This window comes from Macaca mulatta, chromosome 1, assembly GCF_049350105.2.
Source record: "Macaca mulatta isolate MMU2019108-1 chromosome 1, T2T-MMU8v2.0, whole genome shotgun sequence".
In the NCBI taxonomy this organism is placed as follows: domain Eukaryota; kingdom Metazoa; phylum Chordata; class Mammalia; order Primates; family Cercopithecidae; genus Macaca; species Macaca mulatta.
The window spans coordinates 230,747,679-230,761,839 of record NC_133406.1 but is presented as its reverse complement, the minus strand read 5'-3'; the positions used below and the strand labels follow the sequence as shown (position 1 = coordinate 230,761,839).

General features: G+C 48.1%; 1 protein-coding gene and 1 long non-coding RNA gene across 24 annotated transcripts in view; both read left to right on the top strand.

The window, feature by feature from the left end:
- Window positions 1-7,144, top strand: part of NMNAT1 (nicotinamide nucleotide adenylyltransferase 1) — a 46,798-nt gene extending 39,654 nt beyond the window's left edge. For 3 of the 23 annotated variants that reach the window (XM_077975165.1, XM_077975120.1, XM_077975121.1), the window contains exons 5-7: window positions 2,820-2,959; window positions 4,079-4,742; window positions 6,699-7,144. In XM_077975165.1, coding sequence (XP_077831291.1) covers window positions 2,820-2,959; window positions 4,079-4,479 — 541 coding nt within the window. In that variant the 3' untranslated portion in view covers window positions 4,480-4,742; window positions 6,699-7,144. Of the gene's footprint in view, window positions 1-2,819; window positions 2,960-4,078; window positions 5,611-6,554 lie in introns of those variants that run through there. The other 20 variants (XM_077975129.1, XM_077975151.1, XM_077975147.1 and 17 more) reach the window with 11 other exon arrangements.
- A 2,319-nt stretch (window positions 7,145-9,463) lies between these two features.
- On the top strand, window positions 9,464-11,859 carry LOC144336541 (uncharacterized). The gene is made up of 4 exons (XR_013408419.1): window positions 9,464-9,748; window positions 10,140-10,257; window positions 10,952-11,034; window positions 11,590-11,859. It is a non-coding gene; the product is annotated as an uncharacterized LOC144336541 (long non-coding RNA).
- Window positions 11,860-14,161: the final 2,302 nt, after the last annotated feature.

The following is a 14,161-nucleotide window of genomic DNA, read 5'->3' as shown; positions in this document are numbered from 1 at the left end:
GGTCACTCCTCTGATGTTGCCATCAGAGTTCAACAAACCAATTCTGCTTCTGCTGCTATTGAACTGTCTCAGTCTCCTGAAGTTGGTAACAGGACAGTGGACTCCAGCGTCTAGCCACCACACCCATACTAGAAAGGATTACTGGCTATAAATAGCGCAACAAAAGGATCAGGCTGGGCATCATAGCTCACGCCTGTAATCCTAGCTCTTTGGGAGGCCAAGGTGGGTGGATCACCTGAGGTCAGGAGTTCGAGACCACCCTGGCCAACATGGCAAAACCTTGTCTCTACTAAAAATACAAAAATTGGCTGGGCGTGGTGGCACATGCCTGTAGTCCAAGCTACTTGGGAGGCTGAGGCAGGAGAATCGCTTGAACCCAGGAGGTGGAGGTTGCAGTGAGCTGAGATTGCGCCACTGCACTCCAGCCTGGGCAACAGAGCGAGACTCAGTCTCAAAAAAAAAAAGGGATTACTTATCAAGCTCCACAGTCCCAGGACAATGGCCTCTGTCCTCCTTCTGCCTTCCAAATCTCTCAGGAGAGAACCTCATTAGCAGAATCGCAGTCAAGTCCAGAACCTGCTGCAAGGACCTCTGGGAAGTGTGTTGGGCAGGATTGGGCACTGAGCCAGTAGGAGATATCTCACACAGTGATCTCTCAAGAGGACTTCCTTTTCAGACCTGGCAGGGAGAAGAGTCTCCACTGCTTGATGGCAAAAATTTATCCCATGAGGGACTAAGTTCCTGGGCCACAGCCCTACCCAACCCTCTGGCTTTATAGTAACCTTATCGCCCATTAAATAGTCATCAGGGTTGGGATGTAGGGGAATAAAGGCCCACAGTTGGATCCCACAAGTATAGTTGATGTTATTTGGGTAACATTGCACAGTTTGGAAACAGTGGGCACCCTGCTGCCAGCCCAGAATAGAGCTATACACAAATCCTGCTTAGGGCCCCTTCCTTTAAGGCCTCAGGCCCTTGCCGCTCTAGGACCTTCTCCTTGGTGTTCTGGTTCTTTGTTACAAGATTAAGCCACACTCTTCAGTGATCAAGAGTGTGGGCTCTGGACCAGACTGCTGGGGTTCAAGTCCTAGCTCTGCTGTTAATACTTGTAAGTTAAATGACCTTAGGCAAATTAGTCAGTGTCCTCTCTCAATGGGGTAATAAACAATTCTGATACAAGAGATGAGCAGCATATTAAAATCAGAAGTATTTTCAGTGAAACTAGCTGCAAGGTGGCAATAATATAGTCGCTTTGTAATAACCAAAACGTTCAGGCTGGTCATGGTGGCTCACATCTGTAATCCCAGCACTTTGGGAGTCTGAGGCAGGAGGATTGCTTGAGGCCAGGAGTTCAAGACCAGTGTGGGCAACATAGTGAGGCCTCATCTCTCAAAAAAACAAAACATAGCTGAACATGGTGGCACGTGCCTGCCTGTAGTCCCAGCTATTTGGGAGTTTGAGGCAGTAGGATCACTTGAGCCCAGGAGTTCTTGGTTGCGGCGAGCTACGATTGTGCCACTGCGCTCCATCCTGGTCAATAGAGTGAGCCTGTGTCTCTAAAAAACAAACCAAAAAAACCCCAAAACATTCACTCAATCAAATTGTTATTGAATGCCTCCTGTGTTTCATAGACTGTGCTAGGAGCTGGAGTTGCAACTGTAAGCCTCCTTTTTCCCCTCCCTTATGGAGATAATAATATTTATGACACAGGATGTTGAGAAGATTTTTTTTTTCTTTTGAGATGGAATTTTGCTCTTCTGCCCAGGCTGGAGTGCAATGGCGCGATCATGGCTCACTGCAACCTCCACCCCCTGGGTTCAAGCGATTCTCCTGCCTCAGCCTCCCGAGTAGCTGGGATTACAGGCGTGCACCACGACACCCAGCTAATTTTGTATTTTTAGCAGAGACCGGGTTTCTCCATGTTGGTCAGGCTGTGTCTCAAACTCCTGACCTCAGGTGATCCACCCGCTTTGGCCTCCCAAAGTGCTGGGATTACAGGCGTGAGCCACCACGCCCAGCAGAGAAGATTTTTAATTTTTTTAGTCTTCCACAACAGTCATCTTATGTTGAGAAGACTTAATCAGATAATCCATGTAAAGGATTCAGTGCAATGTGTGGCATATAATAAATATTGTTGGCCAGGGGCCTGTAATCCCAGCACTTTGGGAGGCTGAGGTGGGCAGGTCGCTTGAGGTCAGAAGTTCAAGACCAGCCTGGCCAGCATGGTGAAACCCCATCGCTACTAAAAATAACAAAAAAATTAGCCGCGTGTGGTGGTATGCACCTGTAATCCCAGCTGCTCAAGAGGCTGAGGCAAGAGAATTGTTTGAACCCAGGAGCCAGAGGTTACAGTGAGCCAAGATTGTACACTGCACTCCAGCCTGGGCAACAGAGCAAGGCACCATCTCAAAATAATAAATAAATAAGTAATGTTAATGATATATATATATATTTTTCTTTTTTTGAGATGGAGTCTCACTCTGTCGCCCAGGCTGGAGTGCAATGGTGCAATCTTGGCTCACTGCAACCTCTGCCTCCCAGGTTCAAGGGATTCTCCTGCCTCAGCCTCCCGAGTAGCTGGGATTACACGCGCCCGCCACCGCGCCCAGCTAATTTTTTGTATGTTTAGTAGAGACGGGGTTTCACCGTGTTAGCCATGATGATCTTGATCTCCTGACCTCGTGATCCACCCGCCTCAGCCTCCCAAAGTTCTGGCATTACAGGCGTGAGCCGCCACGCCCGCTATAAATAGTGTTCATGTTATATTCTAATGGAGCATGTGAGAAGGAGAAATATTCTATTGTTTTGTTGTTTTATAGACACCATCAAGAGAAATTGGAGGCTAGTAACTGTGATCACCCGCAGAACTCACCTACGCTAGAAAGGCTTGGAAGGAAGAGGAAGTGGACTGAAAAACACGATTCTAGTCAAAAGAAATCCCTAGAGCCAAAAACAAAAGGTTTGTATGTTTTAGCAGGACCCACGGACTAGAGTTGATAAGATTCTATAGCTGAGCAAACCCCTGTGTATTTTTTTTTTTTTTTTGAGGCAATCTTGCTCTGTCGCCCAGGCTAGAGTACAGTGGCGCGATCTCGGCTCATTGCAAGCTCCGCCTCCCAGGTTCACACCATTCTCCTGCCTCAGCTTCGCAAGCAGCTGGGACTACAGGTGCCCGCCACCACGCCCATCTAATTTTTTTTGTATTTTTAGTAGAGATGGGGTTTCACCGTGTTAGCCAGGATGGTCTCGATCTCCTGACCTTGTGATCTGCCCGCCTCGGCCTCCCAAAGTGCTGGGATTACAGGGGTGAGCCATGGCGCCTGGGCCTTATTTTTTTGTTTTTTAGAAATGGAGTCTCGCTATGTTGGCCAGGTTGGTCTTGAACTCCTGGCCCCAAGCAGTCCTCCTGCCTTGGCCTCTCAAAGTGCTAGGATTACAGGTGTCAGCCACCATGCCTGGCCTTTATTTTCATTTTATATCGCACACTTGTGGGTGTCTGAAAAATGCCCCTTATTAGTTTCATGAAGCGAAGGAGAGTAAAAGGCACTGGGAGCTTATTTCTCCTGCAGTGGTCTCCAATCTTTGAGGTGTCCTAGGTCTCTTTTGGGAATCTGATTCTCATAAAAACTGTAAACTGTCATTCTTTTTTTTTTTTTTTGAGACGGAGTTTTGCTCTTGTTGCCCAGGCTGGAGTGCGATGGCATGCTCTTGGCTCACTGCAACCTCTGCCTCCCAAGTTCAAGCGATTCTCCTGCCTCAGCCTCCCGAGTATCTGGGGTTACCAGCATGCGCCACCACCCCTGGCTAATTTTGTATTTTTAGTAGAGACGGTATTTCACCATGTTGGTCAGGCTGGTCTCAAACTCCTGACCTCAAGTGATCCACCCGCCTCGGCCTCCCAGAGTGCTGGGATTCCAGGCGTGAGCCACCACACTCGGCCTGAACCCTCATTCTTGAAAAGCACGTACATACCTTCATTTTGATACAGTGGGTTATTAGAAAAGTAAACCCCTTTCCACTTGGAGGAGGTAGAGGGGAAGAAAAATCATACCCCAAAGCTCTGTTTTATTCTTCCCAGCGGTGCCAAAGGTCAAGCTGCTGTGTGGGGCAGATTTATTGGAGTCCTTTGCTGTTCCCAATTTGTGGAAGAGTGAAGACATCACCCAAATCGTGGCCAACTATGGGCTCATATGTGTTACTCGGGCTGGAAATGATGCTCAGAAATTTATCTATGAATCGGATGTGCTGTGGAAACACCGGAGCAACATTCACGTGGTGAATGAATGGATCACTAATGACATCTCATCCACAAAAATCCGGAGAGCCCTCAGAAGGGGCCAGAGCATTCGCTACTTAGTACCAGATCTTGTCCAAGAATACATTGAAAAGCATAATTTGTACAGCTCTGAGAGTGAAGACAGGAATGCTGGGGTCATCCTGGCCCCTTTGCAGAGAAACACTGCAGAAGCTAAGACATAGGAATTCTACAGCATGATATTTTGTACTTCCCATTTGGGGATCTGAAACGATCTGGGTGTTACTAACTGGGGAAAGAAGTTGTGATCTGTTGCCTAAACTAAAGCTTAAAAGTTTAGTAAAAATCATCTGGGCTCAGTGGCTCACGCCTGTAATCCCAGCAGTTTGGGAGGCCGAGGCGGGTGGATCACAGGGTCAAGAGATCGAGACCATCCTGGCCACAATATGGTGAAACCCCATCACTACTAAAAATACAAAAATTAGCTGTGTGTGGTGGCATGTGCCTGTAGTCCCAGCTACTTGGGAGGCTGAGGCAGGAGAATCGCTTGACCCCAGTTAGTGGAGTTTGCAGTGAGCTGAGATCGCACCACTGCACTCCAGCCTGGTGACAGAGCAAGACTCCGTCTCAAAAAAAAAAAAAAAAAGTAGGCCGGGTGCGGTGGCTCAAGCCTGTAATCCCAGCACTTTGGGAGGCCGAGACGGGTGGATCACGAGGTCAGGAGATCAAGACTATCCTGGCTAACACAGTGAAACCCCGTCTCTACTAAAAAATACAAAAAAATAGCCAGGCGAGGTGGCGGGCGCCTGTAGTCTCAGCTACTCGGGAGGCTGAGGCAGGAGAATGGCGCAAACCCGGGAGGTAGAGCTTGCAGTGAGCTGAGATCCGGCCACTGCGCTCCAGCCTGGGCCACAGCGCCAGACTCCGTCTCAAAAGTAGTAAAACTCAATGGTAAGTTAAAATATGTTTTTGTTTGTTTTTGAGATGGAGTCTCTACTAAAAATACAAAAAATTAGCTGGGCATGGTGCCGCATGACTGTAATCCCAGCTACTTGGGAGGCTGAGGCAGGAGAATCACTTGAACCCGGGAGGCAAAGGTTCCAGTGAGCCAAGGTCATGCCACTGCACTTCAGCCTGGGCAAAAGAGCAAAACTCCATCTCAAAAAAAAAAAAAAAAAAAAAAAAAGGCCGAGTATGGTGGCTCACACCTGTAATCCCAGCACTTGGGGAGGCCCAAGCAGGTGGATCATGTGAGGTCAAGAGTTCAAGATCAGCCTGGCCAATATGGTGAAACCGCATCTCTACTTAGAATACAAAAAATTAGCTGAGCATGGTGGTGGACCCCTGTAATCCCAGCTACTTGGGAGGCTGAGGCAGGAGAATTGCTTGAACCTGGGAGGCAGAATGTTGCAGTGAGCGAAGATCGTGCCATTGCATTCCAGCCTGGGTGACAGAGCGAGACTCCATCTCAAAAAAAAAAAAAAAAAGGCCGGGCGCGGTGGCTCAAGCCTGTAATCCCAGCACTTTGGGAGGCCGAGGCGGGTGGATCACGAGGTCAGGAGATCGAGACTATCCTGGCTAACATGGTGAAACCCCGTCTCTACTAAAAATACAAAAAACTAGCCGGGCGTGGTGGCGGGCGCCTGTAGTCTCAGCTACTTGGGAGGCTGAGGCGGGAGAATGGCGTGAACCCGGGAGGCGGAGCTTGCAGTGAGCCGAGATCACGCCACTGCACTCCAGCCTGGGAGACACAGCGAGACTCCGTCTCAAAAAAAAAAAAAAAAAAAAAAAAAAAAAAAAAAAAAAAGCCTGACAGCGAGCAGGTTTCAGGATCCATCTGCCAAGTCAGTGAAAGGCTGGAGCCTCAAATCCTGCAGATGAGGGTCATTTTCTCCTTAGCTTCTTGGAGTTTAAGAGTTGAAGGAGCCCTGAAAAGTCATGACAGAGCAAGATGAAGCTATCAGAACTGAATTTGGACTTCCTCTGGGAAACTATACCTCATTCATCTGAAGTGTCATGTAAACTGCAGAAAGGTTCCAATGCTGGAAACTTCTCTCGTACTGTCGTGCCTTCCTACTTAGAAGTGCCTGTGCCCTGCTCAGCTGTGACTGTACTGACCTCAGGACCTCACTGGACAAGGCTTGTGGGGACCCTTGCAGGAGCCCTGGTAAGGGTGCAATGATCCTATTGTTTTTTGTTTCTGAGATGGAATCTCACTCTGTGAGGCTGGAGTGCAGTGGCACCAGCTTGGCTCACTGCAACCTCCGCCTCCCGGGTTCAAGCAATTCTCCTGCCTCAGCCTCCCGAGTAGCCGGGATTACAGGCGCCCACTACCATGTCCGGCTAATTTTGTATTTTTAGTAGAGATGGGGCTTTGCCGTGTTAGACAGGCTAATCTTGAACTCCTGACCTCAGGTGATCTGCCCACCTCGGCCTCCCAAAGTGCTGGGATTACAGCCGTGAGCCACCGCACCCAGCCTGATCCTATTGTTGCACTATTTATGGAGCAACAACTTTGTACAAAGAACAAGCTTTGTATAGAGAGCAAGCTTGGCTTTTTCTCCCAACGCCAAGGATACCGTTGATGCTGCCATGTAATAGCATAATTTTAGGTGTCCTCAAGGACAGAACTTCCACGTTGAATAATGGAAGTTAGAACAATGAATTTCACAGGGGAATAAATATTAATGACTGATGTGAAGAAAATATGCCATTGTTTATTCCCTCCTGCATCATTTCCATAATTTGCTTTTGTACTGTGAATTTAGAGGAAATGTGTGATGCTGGTGTTTTGTTTGGCTTGTTTGATGCTGGGGGTTTTATGTATTGTACCCTTTACCCCTTACATTGTGTAATTTGAATGCGGCAAACAAAGCTGCGGTAAAAGTCCTTGATTGGTGTCTTCATTCGGATGATGGAAAGCCTTTGTGGTAGTGTTTGCCTATGTGAACAGCAGATCTTTCAAGTAAGAGAAGTGGCTTTTCCTTGGTGATGAAGGGGTAGAGATTGAGCCATGGGGATGGTTTAGGTTAAAGAATGCTTTTTTTTTTTGGCCATCGTGAGGATCTAACAACAGAGTAGAAGGAAGGATGCCCTAAGTCAGCATGCAGGGTGGTGGGAAGGCTTTCATCTTCCTTACCCAAACCTCTCTTTTCACTTTTCTAGAAGTCCGGAAGTTGTTATATGATGAAATAGCCTCCTATAACGTTTATGTCTGGGTGCCGCAGGAGGCCCGTTCCTCTAATATCCTCATAATTCTTCTCAAAGGCCTGTGATCTAAACATTTCACCACGGCATCCACTCAGCTGTGAGGCTGCATACACAGTCTCCACCTCTGAAATCCAAACTTAGTTTACCAGTGGTGCTGTTTGAACTTCATCACGCCAGCACTTACTGAACACCTACTGTGTGCTTGGCTTGTGCTCCTGAGTGCCTTATATCGTAAGGAAACAGCAAAATCAGGGGACTGGTATAAATAGTGAAGCTGGGCTTGAATCTAAGCTTTGTTTTCAGAACCAGTACCCCAATCTCTCTTTCTGTAAAATACTACTTTTCGAATAATGAAGTTGTAGCCAAATCTTGAAATTTTTCATTTACCCTAAGTGAGGACAAATAAAGCTTTCAACAACAGTTTGTGGTAGTCTCATGGAGATGAGTCCGACATCTTCCGTCCTCACAGAAGGACTAGGCTGAACTTGCCCAGTGTTAGCAATTCCTTGGAACTAGAAGAGTGGAATCCGAGGGAGAAGGTGATATGGGCCATAATTAACGTCTGTGTGTGTGCGCGCCTCTGAGACAGTTTTGCTGTTTCACCCAGGCTAGAATGCAGTGGCGTGATCTCGGCTCACTACAACCTCTCCCTCCTGGGTTCAAGCAATTCTCCTGCCTCAGCCTCCCAAGGAGCTGGGATTACAGGCATGTGTCACCACGCCTGGCTAATCTTTGTATTTTTGGTAGAGACAGGGTTTCACCGTGATGGCCAAGCTGGTCTCAAACTCCTGGCCTCAAATGATCCACCCACCTCGGCCTCCCAAAGTGCTGGAGTTACAGGTGTGAACCACCACGCTCTGCCCAGATGGGGTTTTTGACCTGTCATAGTGGTGCCTGGTCCCATTATTATCTGTTTTGACTCTGCAGGGATGATCGCTGTCCCCTTGCTGTCCTTTAATGAAACTGTCACCTCAGTTTCAGAACTGGAATTCAGATCCGTTTCTCCCTCATGTGTGTTACCAAGTCTAAATGACTTGCTGTGGGCAGTGTTTCCCAAATAAAGTGAAGCTGCCCAATACATTTTTCCAAAACAATGGATAACCTGACAATTACATTGTAAAACATTAGGGAAAATAGCAAACACACGAAATTAGTGATAATAGTATAATGAGCCCCTACGTACCTGTCATGAACTTCAAGCATACCATTTTGCCAATCCATCTACACTTGTTCTGTTTTGCTGGAGTCTTTTAAAGCAAATCCCAGATGTGTAATTTTACCCATACATACTTCAGTGTGAGGAATGCTAAAGTCCAATTTGTACATTAAAACAAGTATATTGGCTAGCGCTGGGCGTGGTGACTTAGCCAGGCTTGGTGGCTCACATCTGTAGTCCCAGCACTTTGGAAGGCCAAGGTGGAAGGATTGCTTGAGCCCAGGAGTTCAAGAACAGCCTGGGTAACATAGCAAGACCCTATCTTTAGAGAAACAACAACAACAACAACAACAACAACGTACTGACTGGGCACAGTGGCTCACGCCTGTAATCTCAGAAATTTGGGAATCAGAGGCAGCAGATTGTTTGAGCCCAGGAATTCGAGACTAGCCTGGGCAACATGGCAAAACCCTGTCTCTACCAAAAATACAAAAATTAGCTGGGTGTGGTAGTATGTGCCTATAGTCCCAGCTACTCAGGAGGTTGAGGTGAGAGGATGGTTTGAGCACAGGAGGCAGAGGTTACAGTGAGCTGAGATTGCACTGTTGCACTCCAGCCTGGGTGACAGAGCCAGACCCTGTCTCAAAAAACAAAACAAGGCTGGGCATGGTGGCTCAGGCTGGGCATGGTGGCTCACACCTGTAATACTAGCACTTTGGGAGGCCGAGGTGGGTCGATCACCTGAGGTCAGGAGTTCAAGACCAGCCTGGCCAACATGGTGAAACCCCGTCTCTACCAAAAATACAAAAAATTATACGGGCATGGTGGCAGACACCAGTAATTCCAGCTACTTGGGAGTCTAAGGCAGGAGAATTGCTTGAACCCAGGAGGCAGAGGTTGCAGTGAGCCACAATCATGACACTGCATTCAGCCTGGGCAACAAGAGCAAAAACTCCCTCTCAACAAACAAACAAAAACAAAACAAGTGTACTATGTCTGGTGCGGTGGCTCATGCCTGTAATTCTAGCACTTTGGGAGGCCGAGGCGAGTGGATCACGAGGTCAGGAGATCGAGACCATCCTGCCTAACATGGTGAAACCCGGTCTCTACTAAAAATCCAAAAATTAGCTGGGCATGGTGGTGGGCGCCTGTAGTCCCAGCTACTTGGGAAATTGAGGCAGGAGAATGACGTGAACCCAGAAGGTGGAGCTTGCAGTGAGCCGAGATTGTGCCACTGCACTCCAGCCAGCCTGGGCGACAGAGCAAGACTCCATCTCAAAAAATAAAGTAAAGTAAAGTACAGTAAAGTAAAGTAAATAAAAAGGCCAGGCATGGTAGCTTGTGCATGTAGTCCCAGCTGCTTGGGAGGTGGAGGGGAGAAGATTTTGCTTGAGCCTGGGATATAGAGGCTGTAGTGAGCTGTGATTGCCCCACTGCACTCCAGCCTGTGCAACTGAGACCCTGTTTCAAAAAAATGAAATAGTACAGCTAAAAGTATCAATGTCACCAAAGCAGAAGGCCCAAGTCTCCAGTCTCCAGCCACACTTTTGTTGAGACAATAGTATTCATAAAGTGATTTTCAAAATTTTTATTTACTTATTTCCCACTGCATAAGCTGGTCTAGCATGAATTATGGGTTTTTGGTTTTTTGTGTTTTGTTTTTTTTTGAGACAGAGTCTCGCTGTGTCACCCAGGCTGGAGTGCAGTGGCGCAATCTCAGCTCACTGCAACCTCCGCCTCTCGGGTTCAAGAAATTCTCCTGCCTGAGCTTCCCAAGTAGCTGGGATTACAGGCGCACGCCACCTTGCCCGGCTAACTTTCGTATTTTTAGTAGAGACAGGGTTTCTCCATGTTGGCCTGGCTGATCTGAAACTCCTGACCTCAAATGATCCACCTGCCTTGGCCTCCCACAGTGCAGGGATTACAGGCATGAGCTATTACACCCAACCAAAGTAGTATTTTATTTAACATTTGTATCTTCAGCAACTTAAGCATGTTCAAAACTGAACCATAATTTTGCTCTCAAATAGATAAGTAATCATAAGAAAGTTGCTTAAGAAGAAAGGGTACCTTGGCCGGGTGTGGTGGCTCATGCCTGTAATCCCAGCACTTTGGGAGGCCAAGGCATGTGGATCACCTAAGGTCAGGAGTTCAACACCAGCCTGGACAACATGGTGAAACCCTGTCTCTAATAAAAGTACAAAAAAATTAGCCAGGTGTGGTGGCAGGCGCTTGTGGTCCTAGCTACTCAGGAATCTGAGGCAGGAAAATTGCTTGAACCTGGGGAGGCAGAGGTTACAGTGAGCCAAGATCGTGCCACTGCACTCCAGCCTGGGTGACAGAGCGAGACTCCATCTCAAAAAAAAAAAAAAAAAGTACCTTGGTTTTTTTTTTTTTTTTTTTTTTTGAGACAGTCTCGGGTTCAAGTGATCTCGTGCCTCAGCCTCCTGAGTAGCTGGGATCACAGGCATGCACCACCACACCCAGCTAATTTTTGTATTTTTAGTAGAGATGGGGTTTTGCATGTTGGTCATGCTGGTCTCAAACTCCTGGCCTCAAGTGATCCCCCCATCTCTGCCCCTCAAAGTGCTGGTATTACAGGCATGAGCCACTGTGCCCAGCCAAAAGTACCTTCATTTTATTTATTATATTGATAGGGAAAGGAGACAGAGAAATTCTGAGCAGAAGAGGGTGGGTCCCCAGTGGGTCACCACCTGGAGCCGAAAAGCCTGATACTATGGCCCAAAGTGAGCATTTACATCCCTGTTTACCCTCTTGAAAGTTGCCTTTTCCGGCCGTGCGCGGTGGCTCAAGCCTGTAATCCCAGCACTTTGGGAGGCCAAGACGGGCAGATCACGAGGTCAGGAGATCGAGACCATCCTGGCTAACACGGTGAAACCCCGTCTCTACTAAAAAATACAAAAAAAAAAAACTAGCCGGGCAAGGTGGCGGGCGCCTGTAGTCCCAGCTACTCGGGAGGCTGAGGCAGGAGAATGGCGTGAACCCGGGAGGCGGAGCTTGCAGTGAGCCAAGATCCAGCCACTGCACTCCAGCCTGGGTGACAGAGCAAGATTCCGTCTCAAAAAAAAAAAAGAAAGAAAACCCCAGGCTCAGCTGGGCGCAGTAGCCTGTAACCCTAGCACTTTTGGAGGCCAAGGCGGCAGATCACTTGAGGTCAGGAGTTCAAGACCAGCCTGGCCAACATGACGAAACCTCACCTATACTAAAAATACAAAAATTAGCTGGACATGGTGGCGGGTGCCTGTAATCCCAGCTACTCAGGAGGCTGAGGCACGAGAATCACTTGAACCCAGGAGGCAGAGGTTGCACTGAGCCGAGATCACGCGACTGCACTCCAGCCTAGGTAATAGAGCAAGACTCAGTCTCAAAAAAAACAAAAACAAAACAAAACAAACCCGAGCTCAGTCAGCAGAGAGAGGAGAAGCAGCTGGATGTTGGAGACTATGGTTGGAGGGCAGAAAGAAGTGCCTTGACTTCAGAAGGACAGCTTCATGGTGTAGCTTTGAAGAGGAGTCCAGCCAGGGATGGCTGGACTTCAGGGGAATATTACCTTGCTCCATCCTCTTTTCAGCTCCTCTTCCCACTGAGAGCCACTTTCATTGGCAATACATTTCCATGCATTTACCATCTTCAATTCATTCGTGCTACCTCATTCTCCTGGATGCTGGACAAGAACTCGGGTACCACAAGTGCGGGTGCACAAGGCTGTCACACTGACCCTCCACTGAGCTCTTAATACTTAAGCTGTCTGTGGACAGCAAAGCTAAAAGGGCATTGTAACACCCCTTCTGGGGCTTCGGGGGTTGCAGGCACCCTCACCAGATGCTGCTGCGGGGCCCACATACAGTTTTGCTCCTGCAGGTGCCCAAAAGCACTCGCCCCGGCTCCTGCACCTGCTGACCTGTGTGCTCCCCCTCCCATAAGAAGTGGAGCACAGCCGGGCGTGGTGGCTCAAGCCTGTAATCCCAGCACTTTGGGAGGCCGAGACGGGCGGATCACGAGGTCAGGAGATCGAGACCATCCTGGCGAACACGGTGAAACCCCGTCTCTACTAAAAAAAAATACAAAAAACTAGCCGGGCGAGGTGGCGGGTACCTGTAGTCCCAGCTACTCGGGAGGCTGAGGCAGGAGAATGGCGTGAACCCGGGAGGCGGAGCTTGCAGTGAGCTGAGATCCGGCCACTGCACTCCAGCCCGGGCTACAGAGCGAGACTCCGCCTCAAAAAACAAACAAACAAACAAACAAAAAAAGAAGTGGAGCACAGCAGGTCCAAGTGAGTGGAATGGCCCCTGCCAGCACCAAAGCGGCTGGTTGGTTCCAGCCCCTGCCTTCCAGTTCCTGCCAATGAAGGGGTCAGGGACCTATCCTGCTTCAAAATGTATCAGAATTTTTTTCATTGCAAGTAGCAGGAAGCTCAACTCAAAGTGGTTTAAACACAGACATACTCAGAAGTACAGACATAGGGCAGAATTGAAGGTTTGTAGATGCAGTAAATCAACACTGTCCTCGGGGACCCGGGTTCTTTCCATCCCTCTACTCTTCTAGTCACAGTGTCTTAAATCTAGTGCGCTTGAATTATAGGAGAGTCACCAGTAGCCAGGCTTCCTTGTTCATGTTAGGAGTGGCTCCCCATGGCTCCCCATGGCTCTGTTCCCTTCCAAACTCCTCATCGCATCTCACTGGCTGATTCAGTCATTTAAACCTGATTCTCCCTAAAGCCAATCACTGGCAAAGCTAATAGGGTTTCCGGGATTGGTTTAGCCTGATACTAATCCAGGTCTACCTTCAGGAGCTGGACCAGACTCCCTAATGGCACTGCTTTCTTGTGGTAGGGAGGGGAGGTATGGATGGTGTGGAGTCCACCGTAAGGTCCATGCCAGTCTTTGCTGAACCAGCATCAGACTCCATCAAGCAACAGAAGAGAGGTTCCAGGATAAAGGGCCCCTCAGCAATCCCCATCCATTGCTGTCTAGGAGGAACAGTGCTTGTTCACGGGTTCAGGACCTCAGTCTTGGCTGTAATCTTCTGGTTTACTTTGCCAGCACCAAACAGAAGGAAAGAGAGGGCTCAAATTTGGCCAAGTAAATTCTTCCTCTCCTTCCAGAGGTAACCTTGAGTCCTGTCTGGAAAGAGATTAGAATTGTAAAGGATAAAAATTAGTCCTTATCCTATGGCAAGTGGAGTCTATGTCTGCTTCAACTGAAATTCAATTCTGTCCATAATAGATGACCCTTGCTCAAGCTGGCCAGAAGCCACAACAACCAGCACGGAGGTTAAAACTTATTATTAGTTTTTCCGTGATTTTCATTTTCAGGCCAAGTTTTAGAACAATAAGATTTTAAGAATAGGAAGTAAGATTTCTGTATATCCTGTTCTCTTAGTCATCTGGAATTTTTTTTTTTTTTTTTAAGATGGAGTCTTGCTTCTTTATCCAGGCTGGAGTGCAATGGCGTGATCTCGCCTCACTGCAACTTCTGCCTCCCGGGTTTAAGCAATTCTCCTGCCTCAGCCTCCCCAGT